Source organism: Chrysemys picta, chromosome 1, assembly GCF_011386835.1.
Source record: "Chrysemys picta bellii isolate R12L10 chromosome 1, ASM1138683v2, whole genome shotgun sequence".
Taxonomy (NCBI): Eukaryota; Metazoa; Chordata; order Testudines; family Emydidae; genus Chrysemys; species Chrysemys picta.
Window position 1 is genome coordinate 79,819,997 of NC_088791.1, and position 13,859 is coordinate 79,833,855.

At 44.9% G+C, this 13,859-nt stretch overlaps 1 protein-coding gene across 1 annotated transcript; it reads right to left on the bottom strand.

Moving 5' to 3' along the window:
• Positions 1-1,009: 1,009 nt before the first annotated feature.
• LOC135974081 (myb/SANT-like DNA-binding domain-containing protein 2) lies at positions 1,010-2,624 on the bottom strand. The gene is made up of 2 exons (XM_065560196.1): positions 1,964-2,624; positions 1,010-1,583 (listed from the first exon to the last, which is right to left on the bottom strand). The coding sequence occupies exons 1-2, from the start codon at positions 2,502-2,504 to the stop codon at positions 1,114-1,116; spliced, it is 1,011 nt and encodes a 336-aa protein (XP_065416268.1). The 5' UTR covers positions 2,505-2,624; the 3' UTR covers positions 1,010-1,113.
• Between the last annotated feature and the right edge of the window lie 11,235 nt (positions 2,625-13,859).

Below are 13,859 nucleotides of genomic sequence, written 5' to 3' on the forward strand. Positions count from 1 at the left end.
CCCTGTGGAAGCTTGCAACGCCAGACAGCTACCGGTCAGTCGGGAATCAATTTGGAGTGGGCAAATCTACTGTGGGGGCTGCTGTGATCCAATTTGCCAGGGCAATGAAAGACCTGGTGATAGCAAGGGTAGTGACTCTGGGCAACGTGCAGTCAATAGTGGATGGTTTTGCTGAAATAGGATTCCCAAACTGTGGCGGGGCCATAGACGGAACCCATATCCCTATCTTGTCACCGGAGCACCAAGCCACCGACTACGTAAACCGCAAGGGGTACTTTTCAATGCTGCTGCAAGCCCTGGTGGATCACAAGAGACGTTTCACCAACATCAACGTGGGATGGCCGGGAAAGGTACATGATGCTCGCGTCTTCAGGAACTCTGCTCTGTTTCGAAAGCTGGAGGAAGGGACTTTCTTCCCGGACCAGAAAGTGACCATTGGGGATGTTGAAATGCCTATCGTGATCCTTGGGGACCCAGCCTACCCCTTAATGCCATGGCTCATGAAGCCGTACACAGGCAGCCTGGACAGGAGTCAGGACCTGTTCAACTACAGGCTGAGCAAGTGCCGAATGGTGGTGGAATGTGCATTTGGACGTTTAAAAGCACGCTGGCGCAGCTTACTGACTCGCTCAGACCTCAGCGAAAAGAATATCCCCATTGTTATTGCTACTTGCTGTGCGCTCCACAATATCTGTGAGAGTAAGGGGGAGACCTTTATGGCGGGGTGGGAGGTTGAGGCAACTCGCCTGGCCGCTGATTACGCGCAGCCAGACACCAGGGCGGTTAGAGGAGCACAGCAGGGCGCGGTGCGCATCAGAGAAGCTTTGAAAACGAGTTTTGTGACTGGCCAGGCTACTGTGTGAAACTTCTGTTTGTTTCTCTTGATGAACCCTCCAACCCCCCCCCCCGACCCGGTTCACTCTACTTCCCTGTAAACCAACCACCCCACCCCAACCTCCCCTCCCCTCCCGCTTGCAGAGGCAATAAAGTCATTGTTTTTTCACATTCATGCATTCTTTATTAGTTCCTTACAGAGGTAGGGGGATAATTGCCAAGGTAGCTGGGATGGGTGGGGGAGGAGGGATGGAAAAGGACATACTGCATTTTAAAACTTTAACTCTTATTGAAGCCCAGCCTTCTGATGCTTGGGCGATCATCTGGGGTGGAGTGACTGGGTGGACGGAGGCCCCCCCACCGTGTTCTTGGGCGTCTGGGTGAGGAGGCTATGGAACTTGGGGAGGAGGGCTGTTGGTTACACAGGGGCTGTAGCGGCGGTCTCTGCTCCTGCTGCCTTTCCTGCAACTCAACCATACGCTCGAGCATATCACTTTGATGCTCCAGCAGACGGAGCATTGCCTCTTGCCGTCTGTCTGCAAGCTGACGCCACCTATCGTCTTCAGCCCGCCACCTCTCCTCTCGTTCATGTTGGGCTTTTCTCATCTCCGACATTGACTGCCTCCACGCATTCTGCTGTGCTCTATCAGCGTGGGAGGACATCTGCAGCTCCGTGAACATCTCGTCCCTCGTCTTACGTTTTCTCTTTCTAATGTTCACGAGCCTCTGCGAAGGAGAAACATTTGCAGCTGGTGGAGGAGAAGGGAGAATTGGGTTGTCCATTTAAAATGGGGTTTCAATGTAAAAGGAGGGGGCTGCGGTTTCCCGGTTAACATGCGGCACAAACACAAGTAAACCACCCCCCCACACACACACACACACGATTCTCTGGGATGATCACTTCACCCCTCCCCCCCACCGCGTGGTTAACAGCGGGGAACATTTCTGGTCAGACTAGCAGGAACGGGCGCCTCTGAATGTCCCCCTTAATAAAATCACCCCATTTCAACCAGGAGAGCTTTCTGGAGATGTCCCTGGAGGATTTCCGCTCCATCCCCATACACGTTAACAGACTTGCTTGCTTTTTTTTTTTTGTAATGTTTACAAATATTTACAAAGTTACACTCACCAGAGGTCTCCTGTGTGCCCTGAGGGTCTTGGGTGAGTTCGGGGGTTACTGGTTCCAGGTCCAGGGTCACAAACAGATCCTGGCTGTTGGGGAAACCGGTTTCTCCGCTTCCTTGCTGCTGTGAGCTACCTACAGTACCTCCATCGTCATCTTCCTCGTTCCCCGAACCGTCTTCCCTGTGTGTTTCTCCAGTGAGAGAGTCATAGCACACGGTTGGGGTAGTGGTGGCTGCACCCCCTAGAATGGCATGCAGCTCCGCGTAGTAGCGGCAAGTTTGCGGCTCTGCCCCGGACCTTCCGTTTGCTTCTCTGGCTTTGTGGTAGGCTTGCCGTAGCTCCTTAATTTTCACGCGGCACTGCTGTGTGTCCCTGTTATGGCCTCGGTCCTTCATGGCCTTGGAGATCTTTTCTAATACTTTTCCATTTCTTTTACTGCTACGGAGTTCAGCTATCACTGCTTCATCTCCCCATATGACGAGCAGATCTCGTACCTCCCGTTCGGTCCATGCTGGAGCTCTTTTGCGATCCTGGGAGGACTCCATGACGGTTACCTGTGCTGATGAGCTCTGCGTGGTCACCTGTGCTCTCCACGCTGGGCAAACAGGAAATGAAATTCAAACCTTCGCGGGTCTTTTCCTGTCTACCTGGTCAGTGCATCTGAGTTGAGAGCGCTGTCCAGAGCGGTCACAATGAAGCACTGTGGGATAGCTCCCGGAGGCCAATAACATCGAATTCCGTCCACACTACCCCAATTCCGACCCGCAAAGGCCGGTTTTATCGCTAATCCCCTCGTCGGAGGTGGTGTAAAGAAACCGGTTTAAAGGGCCCTTTAAGTCGAAAGAAAGGGCCTCGTTGTGTGGACGTGTCCAGGCTTAATTCGGTTTAACGCTGCTAAAGTCGACCTAAACCCGTAGTGTAGACCAGGCCACAGTGACATGTGCTCATGTCACCTGAACTGGAATCCATCTTTAACCTGGTGCTTGGGGGTGGGATTCCCGCCTTATGCAAAAGATATATAAGTGGATGGAATAGAGAAAAGGTGGCAGCCATCATCATTATTGAAACATCTCTGAGGGTGAGATTTTATCTGTATTCAGTTTTATTACTGTATTGTACTTAGATTTGCATGTTTTATTTTATTTTGCTCGGTAATTCACTTTGTTCGCTCTGTTACTACTTGAAACAACTTAAATCCTACTTTCTGTATTTAATAAAAAACCATCCCAATGTGTAGAAAGAACAGTAAATATGGCAGGCGACCAGTTGACTTAACAGTGAAATCCTTGCTGACCTTAAACACAAAAAAGAAGCTTACAAGAAGTGGAAGATTGGAAAAATGACCAGGGAGGAGTATAAAAATATTGCTCAGGCATGCAGGAGTGAAATCGGGAAAGCCAAATCACACTTGGAGTTGCAGCTAGCAAGAGATGGTAAGAGTAACAAGAATGGTTTCTTCAGGTATGTTAGCAACAAGAAGAAAGTCAAGGAAAGTGTGGGCCCCTTACTGAATGAGGGAGGAAACCTAGTGACCGAGGATGTGGAAAAAGCTAATGTACTCAATGATTTTTTTTGCCTCTGTCTTCACAAACAAGGTCAGCTCCCAGACTGCTGCACTGAGCAGCACAGTATGGGGAGAAGGTGACCAGCCCTCTGTGGAGAAAGAAGTGGTTCAGGACTATTTAGAAAAACTGGATGAGCACAGTCCATGGGGCCGGATGTGCTGCATCCGAGGGTGCTAAAGGAGTTGGCGGATGTGATTGCAGAGCCATTGGCCATTATCTTTGAAAACTTATGGCAATCGGGAGGTCCCTGGTGACTGGAAAAAGGCTAATGTAGTGACCATCTTTAAAAAAGGGAAGAAGGAGGATCCGAGGAACTACAGGCCAGTCAGCCTCACCTCAGTCCCTGGAAAAATCATGGAACAGGTCCTCAAGGAATCAATTCTGAAGCACTTAGAGGACAGGAAAGTGATCAGGAACAGTCAGCATGGATTCACCAAGGGCAAGTCATGCCTGACTAACTTAATTGCCTTCTATGAGGAGATAACTGACTCTGTGGATGAGGGAAAAGCAGTGGATGTGTTATTCCTTGACTTTAGCAAAGCTTTTGATACGGTCTCCCACAGTATTCTTGCCAGCAAGTTAAAGAAGTATGGGCTGGATGAATGGACTATAAGGTGGATAGAAACCTGGCTAGACCGTCGGGCTCAACGGGTAGTGATCAACGGCTCCATGTCTAGTTGGCAGCCGGTTTCAAGTAGAGTGCCCCGGGGTCAGTCCTGGGGCCGGTTTTGTTCAATATCTTCATTAATGATCTGGAAGATGGCGTGGACTGCACTCTCAGCAAGTTTGGAGATGACACTAAACTGGGAGGAGTGGTAGATATGCTGGAGGGTAGGGATAGGATACAGAGGGACCTAGACAAATTAGAGGATTGGGCCAAAAGAAACCTGATGAGGTTCAACAAGGACAAGTGCAGAGTCCTGCACTTAGGATGGAAGAATCCCATGCACTGCTACAGACTAGGGACCGAATGGCTAGGAACAGTTCTGCAGAAAAGGACCTAGGGGTTACAGTGGACGAGAAGCTGGATATGAGTCGACAGTGTGCCCTTGTTGCCAAGAAGGCTAACGGCATTTTGGGCTGTATAAGTAGGGGCATTGCCAGCAGATCAAGGGACGTGATCATTCCCCTCTATTCGACATTGGTGAGGCCTCATCTGGAGTACTTTGTCCAGTTTTGGGCCCTACCCTACAAGAAGGATGTGGAAAAATTGGAAAAAGTCCAGCAGAGGGCAACAAAAATGATGAGGGGGCTGGAGCACATGACTTATGAGGAGAGGCTGAGGGAACTGGGATTGTTTAGTCTGCAGAAGAGAAGAATGATGGGGGGATTTGATAGCTGCTTTCAACTACCTGAAAGGGGGTTCCAAAGAGGATGGATCTAGATTGTTCTCAGTGGTACCTGATGACAGAACAAGGAGTAATGGTCTTAAGTTGCAGTGGGGGAGGTTTAGGTTGGATATTAGGGAAATCTTTTTCACTTGCAGGGTGGTGAAGCATTGGAATGGGTTACCTAGGGAGGTGGTGGAATCTCCTTCCTTAGAGGTTTTTATTGGTCAGGCTTGACAAAGCCCTGGCTGGGACGATTTAGCTGGGGATTGGTCCTGCTTTGAGCAGGGGGTTAGACTAGATGACCTCCTGAGGTCCCTTCCAACCCAGATATTCTATGATTCTATGATAAATTTAATTAAAAGCCAGCTCAAAATTTACATAACTTTGCAGGATAACTGGAAGTTTTTCTTCATCTCTGTACAAGATTGGTAGTTGCTGAGTGCTGCAAAAAGCAGCAAGAACTGTAGCTGAGTACTGCTTATTACTGATAATATCTGGAAGAGGGGTGGGGCATGGTTGCTAAGAAAACAAACCCTTATTTTTGAAATGCAATGTTGGCAACCCTAGTTCCAAGTCTCTCTCCCCTGCTGGGGTAGTCCATGACAAAATGGAGGGACTTAACATAAATCAACTGAGTTCATATGAGCAGGTGAGGGGGAAATGCCTCCCTCTCAGGGTGTATCTGCAACAGGTCCTCCCTTCCCTCAAGGAGGGATCTTCAGACAGTTGTAGTAGGGAGAGATCCTGCCTTCCCTCAGCTCTTTGCTCAGGAGCTACAAATGGCAGGTTTGCCTCCAAGTGAGCTGTTGTGCTCCCTTTTAACTTCTTGTCCAGTCTGTGCCTCTATTGTAGGTTGGTGGGGCAGGACAGGCTGAGCCCAGAGCAGCACATTAATCCCTTGTTGTCCATCACAAAATCCCAGAAAGAAGGTTAAAGAAATCAAAGCATGAGTTGAACAAGGTGTGGGTCAAGATTTTTGCAGTGGGAGTAGTGAGGAAAGGGTAGAATCTTTGATTATATCAAAAAGGAAAAACCTATAGGGCATAGCAGAAGACCGGATAAAGGGGGAGAGGAACTGGAGATGATACGGAGGCTGAGGATTTGGGAGACATGAAAAATAACTTATCTTCTTGATCCCGCTAAACTTCTTTCGCACACTGTTAAGTTTGGAGGAGACTGAGTTACAGGTGGTGGTGGGATAGCCAAAAAGAGATGTTTGAAAGGCATTTGAAGATGTGAGACTGGGCAAAGCAGGAGAAGTCAAGGGTAGAGTGGTAGATTTGGGAATCATTCACATAATTGTGGTAGCTGAAGCCAGTGGAACATTTGTGGAAAGCAAGTTTAGAGAATGAGGAGGAAGGGACTTAGGAGTAGAAGCATGAGGAACACCAACAGATGGAATGAAAGGGAGAGGATGAAGGAATGATCAGCAGGGTAGGAGGTGAACCAGGAAAGCGAAGTGATTAAAAGAGGGGATGGGAAATCAAGGGGAAGAGAATGAGACGCTCCACTGAAGGTAGCTGAGAAACGGTAACAACAATAATGATAGAAGAACCTTTAAGACTTAGCTATGAGATAATCTTTAGTACCTTTTTACAGTAGATTTTTTTTAAGAGGGAAAAGCCTTTATACAATGGATAAAACAAACTCTTTGAGGGTTCTGTTGAGTCGATGATCTGTTTAGCTAACGGTCGTATGACACTGATACATTTCAGCATTCCATGAATGGTACCATATGGAAGTTTATATCCTTTCTGAAGGGATTTGTCAGAACTAGTCTGCGCCTTTTGAGAATACTGCATACTGAGAGAGTTTTTAAAAAGACTCTTGACAGGTTGACCAAAATACACTCTGTATCACTCTAAAATGTTGAAAATTATGCATCTTCCAGTGATCCAGTGTTGGAAAAGCGTCAAACCCTGTGAAATATACTTCTCAGTATCAATTCCAAAACAATCAAAGCAATTTATGTTGACATTTAATTTAATCCCATGTTAATTATTGTTTCTGTGCATCATATGCTTTCCACACTGAGGTCATGCCAGGTTTACTTTTTCCTATTTACTTTAAAGGCAGCTATGTAGCTTCTGATTCTGTCTGTCAGCGTCTCAGATGTCATTCCTCTTGATAGGTAAGAGTTTCTCAGTCTCTCTGGGATTACTCTTGTTTACTATTACAATATAGTCTCCTACCATAGTCTGAATTATCACTTTAATTTTTAATCCTATCAGGAAAATCCCAAGACAATGACTATCTTCAAGAAGATTTTTTTTTAATGTGACCTGACTGACCTTATTAGCTCCTTGTTAAGACCATTTACCTTGGCAGATGGAGGTGCCTAGCCCCATTATATATCTTATTAGCTCCTATCAACATAGTATGTGACCTGAAGACACACATTTTTTTCTAATCTACAGTTTGTCTCCCAGGAATGTGTTTTCTTTCATGAGAAATACCCTCAATATATCTCTAATGAGACATCAAACCCTTTGTACTGCTCTTCCTCTAAGAAATTGTCTTATTCTTCATCAGAAGGCTGCATAAGTATCGTCCTGCCAAAACACTGCCTAGCTTCTTCCAGTCTTAGGTATTTATTATTTGGAACAGCTCTGCTCTTTGCAATCAAAACATAATTTTCCAAAGTTATAATCAAGAGCGCTAAGATTAGATTCATTTTTCACTTTTTTGTTTTCAAAGTCTCTACCTTTTTGACAAATGGTAACCCAAACAGTTGTAAATCTTCTCAGCCACTACTACCACTAACTCCAAAATATTTACTTTTAATATATTTCAATAAGATCTGACAGAAAGATAGCATTTGTTTTGACCTAGCAGCTATTCTTTGTGCAAATTGTTCAAATGTATCTTTAGATACATTCATATGCCAAAGTGACTACAGCCTGTCTGAACTAATTGAAGTGCTTAATATGTGGGGGTTTTTTAGCCAAAGAACATAATCTAATTCCACATCTTCAGTCCATTGTTTTGGAAGTTAACATTTGCAGTCTTTACAAATTGTTTATTGCTCTCATGGTTGTATGTACTGCGGTTTATTACAGCATATTGTTTCTATGGTTAGGCAGGTAACTTGTAGCAAGCTATTAATCTCACCTGTTTGCATAAAACAGGTGAATGTAAGTATCCACTCACAATTCCGCATATATTTTAATACATTTTAAAATGAAATTTTAGACCACACCTGTGCATGCAAATCAGGAAAATGCACACACAAATAACTAGTGAGGTGTCTGTTTGGCCATTTGTGTGAACTCCTATTATACATATTCAATTATAGTACAAGATGTGGGTGTACTCTTACAAGATCTCTTTCACTCCTGTACACACACATTTCTGAAAATTGCCTCTGGATATCTTGCTTTGAAAACTTTCCTAGCAGGGTTGGGAGGCGAGTACAAATATAAAGGTTTTTAGTCCAGCAGCCACTCTGGTCTTGCTTCAAGGTCTATACAAGGTTTTTTGTGGATTCTGTATCTCAAGATTTTAAGAATCTGCCTAAAGCCATTCTGTCACTGTTAAGCATTTTGAAATAGGGACATTTCATCCCACCCTGGCCACACCAACACCACTAAAATCAGTAAGAGTTCACACGATTTGGGGCATACAAAACGGAGGCAGAAGAATTCTAATACATGAAATGCATATATGTAACATTCACAATATCCATCAATAACTGTACATATTTGAGTAATAGTTATATGAGGAGAGGGCTGGGTGTTATAGCATGGACCTCAATTTTCATTTGATACAGTAACCACTCTTTTGATGTGAAAAATATGCAAAAAATTCTAACTATATATACAACAAAATTTTAATTTTAATCAAATACTTTATTTTGGAATCATAGGCGGTGAGTTATATGGGCCTGTGGTGCCCAGGCTCCACCAATATTCAGGAACATGGGCCTGGCTCTACCAATGTTTTGGCTTAAATTTTCAGAGCCGTCCTGTCCATAGGACGAACTGGGGCAACCGCCCTAGGCCCCGTGCTTTTGGGGGGGCACTTCAAAGGGATGTGGGGTTCAGGGCGGCCTGGGAGGTTAGTGGGGGGGCCTGGTGCCGGCAGCAGTAAGTGATCTGGCCCCAGCCTGCCCCGCTCTGCTCCGCCCTCCCCCGCATTCCATCCCTTCCCCCAAGTTCCTGCCCCTGCCCCACCTCTTTCTGGCTTCCTCCCCCGAGTGATTTCGGGAGCTGGCGGAGCAGAGCGGGCTGGGGCTGGGTTGCTTGCTGCTGCCAGCGCCATGCCCCCCACTAGCCTCCCAGGCTGCCCTGGACCCTGCATCCCCCTGAAGCAGTTGCCCCGGTCCCTCCTATGAATGGGATGGCTCTGCTTGGACCCATTCAGGGCCCCACAAAAAATTATTAAAAAAACCCAGCACCCATGTTTACAATCATTATAAATGATCACTAGTGTTCTTTCTCATTCAAGCTACAGTTAATGGTCATAAAATTAGTAATACAGGTCACTTCTTATCATTGACATTTTCATTTGCAAATGCTAAAGCTGTTTTTTTCAGAACATTGTAACATACTATACCTCCCTGGCACACAAAGAATATAATACATGGCAGTTTGGTACTGTTACAGATCCACATCTCATTGACTTACAAGGTGCATCATTCTCACAAGAGCACTTGATTACCTTCAAAATATCTGGAGGAGCAAGCATGACAGTGTCTGGTACAGTTTTTGGAAACACAGACTTGGAACTCTCATCCCATACAGCACCACTGCAGTATCTGGATCCAAAGCACCTTTGCATACCAGTGGTTCCCAAACTGGGGTTCGTGAAATGTTACAGGGGGTTCTTGGGGAAAAATTCTCTAATGGCGGACAGAGCTGTCCTTAGGGAGCAGGGGACCAGCAGCCTGGAGCCCCAGGACTTCCAAGAGCTAAGCAGATCAAAGTAAGCACATCTATCACACTGAGATTTAAACTTCAAGACTCCTTATAAGAAATAGAAAGGGAGGTGAATATTTTTTGCTGTTTTTAAAATTAAATAGGCAGCTAGTATTGTTTTTAAAAGTATTATGAAGAGCAAGTTTAAGCTTTGTTGTAACGTGTGGTGTTTGCTTGAACTGCTCAAGACCTGAATGCTTGTATAAAAGGAACTCTTTATATTGACTTCTTACATACCTTCATGCTGTTTCACATCTGATACTTCTTGATGAAACATAGGAGACTTGTCTTATAACAGGCTTATTCAAAGTGATACAAGCTATGAAAGTGAGATCTTGGAACAGTGTTGCCGTTTTCATAATGTAATAAAAATACTGTAATGATAAATAATAATTAATAATATAGTGTGTAATAAGCATGTAATAAAAACAAATGTTATATTTCCAAGATCACTGCTTTTATAATTTATACTCAGATAAAGGCGAAAATCCCTGGAAATATTCATTTTTAGGAGGGGGTTTGTGAGACTTGACATTTTGGTGAAAGGGGTTCACAGGTTGTTAAAGTTTGGGAACCACTGTTGCATACAGATGCCTGAGGATGTGCTCATGTGTATTTTCTGTAAATGTTTCAGTTAGTGGTGCTGAAGAGCTGAACTTTGGTGTTGATGTGGTATCTTTCCCAGTTTTCACTGCGCATGATTTCTAACATGATGGCACAATTTGATTGTCCTTAGCGTGCAGCCATGAATTTAGTTGCCTGTTGAATATCCGGCATTCCTGCATTTATGTCACCCAGTTGAGAGAGGGAATACAAGTTCACACAATCTTCAACACAGTTTCTTTGGCAAGGCCAAAGTAGGAAGCTGCTGTATTACAGCCTGAGTGCATGGGCAGCTAATGGGTTTAGTACAATGTTCCCGTATTGCTCTGCAGTAGCACAGATGTCTATTACAGCTCTCTTGGCCTGGGGGTTCCATAATCTCTAAAGATGCTAAGGTCCTGTTCAAAATAATGGTGTCAGAGTAAGACAAATATGTCAATGTCATCTGATAATATTGTCATTCCCACCAATTTCTCTTTTTCAGCCATCACCATTTGTTGTACAAAGATGTTGTTGACTTCCTCATTTGAGGTGGCCATAGCTTCTGTAGATCACTCTGCCTCCTTGGTTTATTTCAACTGGGGTATTGTCTCTGCCGGTGATGGCTAGCTTATGCTTTAGTGTGTGTTAATGGAACTTCTTGTCTCGAATGAGTTCTGAACAAATGATGTCAGTCAACTCTTTCTTATTTTCAGTAACCATCAAGGCAACTTTCTGGTGGAGGTGGCTGTTAGGTGTAAGCAACTGATGTATGCTGCTTGCTTTTGTAGCCTTGCTACAGCTTGTGAAGACTTTGTTGAAGTCTTTGTACTGGTCAAAGACCAGGTATACTCACCTGCTAGTAGTTTGTGTTCAGTGTAGACTCCAAAACTGGTTACAAAGCCCTTGATAATACTACTTGCTGACCAGCATACTACCGAAAGATCTGCAGGACTGTCACTGACTGTGCAGGTAACTCCTAGAAAGGTATGTCTAGTTGACACACCTTTCTGCAGCTCCTTCTTTAGGTTAGGCTTAGCCTTGGCAATCCTTGATTTCGAGCACAAACCGAGAGAGCCACACAGAATAATGGTGTGTGGTGTGTGTTTGGTTTATAATCTGTTAATGTCTGTAATTGTCCAGTGTTTGAAGATTAATTCTCTTGAATAAATATGTACATTTTAAGTGAGCATGCTCTGAGAGTACAAGAAAAATATGCTTTGTGTCTCAGTTTGTGGGGAGGAAGGGGTGCACTCGCAGGGTATACTGCTAATACAGATACTGATACAGATATAGCATCTGTACCTCCTAGCTAATCATGTTCCATAACAAAATATTAGTGTGAAGTTTTCATTAAAAATCAGTGAAAGTGGTTTCATTGTCACCTGGCTCGTGAAGCAGGAGGGGGGTGGTAATAACTGTTCATATTTCAAAATGAACAACAGTGGCAAGGTATCATCAGGCAGTTTCTTTGAATTTAGGGTCTTGAAATTCAGAATCCACAAGACCTGGAGATGAGGCATTTAAAAACAGCCACTTTCACTTTTTGGTCTGAACAAATAGCAGCAAGGACAGAATGGGAAAGGTACTACAGACATTTTGAAATAAGAATTTCTGTTAACATTAGAAATGCCCCCAATTTTGATCCCTCAACTCAAACACCCCAGAGCTTTTGAGGAGGAAGGGGAGTTGACATCTAATGCAGACCCAAATCAGAAATTCATAATTTTGGCCACTATGTGTAGTAGGCTAAACTGAAACCCTGAATCTGAATATCATTGAACTTTGCAGGAGATTTTAAATGGCCAGCCATGAAACTGTGGTTGTGATCAGCAATGGAAGTGCCAAGTTTTCTCTCCTCCTTATGTATGAAGTACAAGTTGGTACCCATACTGGAGTAAAAAATGTATGGCCTGGAAGAAGTACAGACACTGTGAAGCATCAGAGAGGCTAAGGAATTCCGGACAATTAAAGTTCGGAAGCATCACGGCTCCTTAAGCACCTATCTATAATATGCAGGGGGAACAAGCTGCATTGAGTGACACATGCTGGCAGTCTTATGCTGCCAATTTTAAAACATCCTTGGAATTTCTAAAAATTATAGCTGACAACTTCTTAACACAGGCATTGCATCCTATTTCTATATTAGACCTCATCTTGACAGACAAAGACAAATTTATCACAGAAGTAAATATCAGTGGTTGCTTGGATGCAAGTGATTATGACTTGATTACATCTCTTAAATGCAAGCAAAATAAAGTCCAGACCAATAATATATACTTTGTTTTAAAAGGGTCAGTTTCACAAAACTGAAAATAATTGAGCCAAATCAGATGGGAGAAAGAATTTAAAAAGATCACTTCCTCCTGATTGGGGAAGACCTCCAGCCTCACTGATTGACTGGGATGCACAGTTTAAACCAGAAAGAGGCACAGGAAGTTGTATGACACCTAGGTGAATACTTGGCAGACCGCTAGTATGGACCCTGCCTTCCCGCCTATTCCTGATTGCTGCCCTCCTTATCCCAGACCCCCATCAGTTCTTGGTTCCTGCTTTCCTGTCCCACTCTTAAGTCCCTGCTCCTATGCCCTACTCCTGATGCTGACTCCGGCTTCGACCCCTAACTTGATTCCTGACTGTCTCTGGCTCTGACCCTGGCTCTGGTTCCAGGCTCCTGACACTGACCATTAGGGCTGGCCACCCACGCCCCATGCCTTACAGCTTGCTCAGACCACTACCAACTCCTCTGAGTGGGCCCAACCGAGGATGGACCTGGTGGAGTTCCCCACGTCCGAAATGGGCATTGGCATTGCACAAGCAGGTGATCTGCCTCCAAGCAGACAACAGAGCATTGCAGGTGCCAAACTCATAGCTGGCCACTGAGAATCAGGCAGAGAACCCTGTGCTCATCTGGCTGCTCTGTCACCTGAGCTGGAAACTGCTATCCCCCTGCCAGAGTGCTTCAATGGAAGCCTCTCCAAATGCCCAGGCTTCATGAATCAGTGCTGCCTCATGTTATTGCTTCGACCGCAGATGTATGCTTCCAACCATGCCAAGATAGGCTTAGTAATCTGCCTGCAGCTAGAGGTTTGGACTGGGCCTTTCCCCTGTTGGAAGCCAACAGTCCAGTTCTGTCCAACTGGGATGCCTTCCAGCAGGTGATATCAACTGTCTTCAATGACTCCAACCCCGCCCATTCTGCTGAGGCCACCTGCAGAAACACCAACAGGTTTGGGGCACAGCTGCTTTCTATTTAGCTCACTTCAACCATCTTGTATTATACATGGAATGGAATGGGGGGCTTGTGGGATGAGGACAAGGATGAACTGGCCCAAATCAAGACCTCAGTGGGTCTGTACAGCTTCAGAGAACTTATTATCCATATTATCAATCGTCTACACAAGCAATGGTAAGAAAGAAGAGGGGCATCACAACCATGCCCCCCCTCCACTATCGGATTCTGCCCCAGCGATTGACCCAATGCAGATAGACCTCACCCGCTAGCA

What these genes read in the sequence shown, in the direction of transcription:
- LOC135974081 (XM_065560196.1), bottom strand. Translation starts at nt 2,504, where the DNA reads ATGGAGTCCTCCCAGGATCGCAAAAGAGCTCCAGCATGGACCGAACGG. An exon ending in GGGCACACAGGAGACCTCTG is followed by an intron (nt 1,584 to 1,963) that starts GTGAGTGTAACT and finishes CTCCTCCACCAG; the next exon opens with CTGCAAATGTTTCTCCTTCG.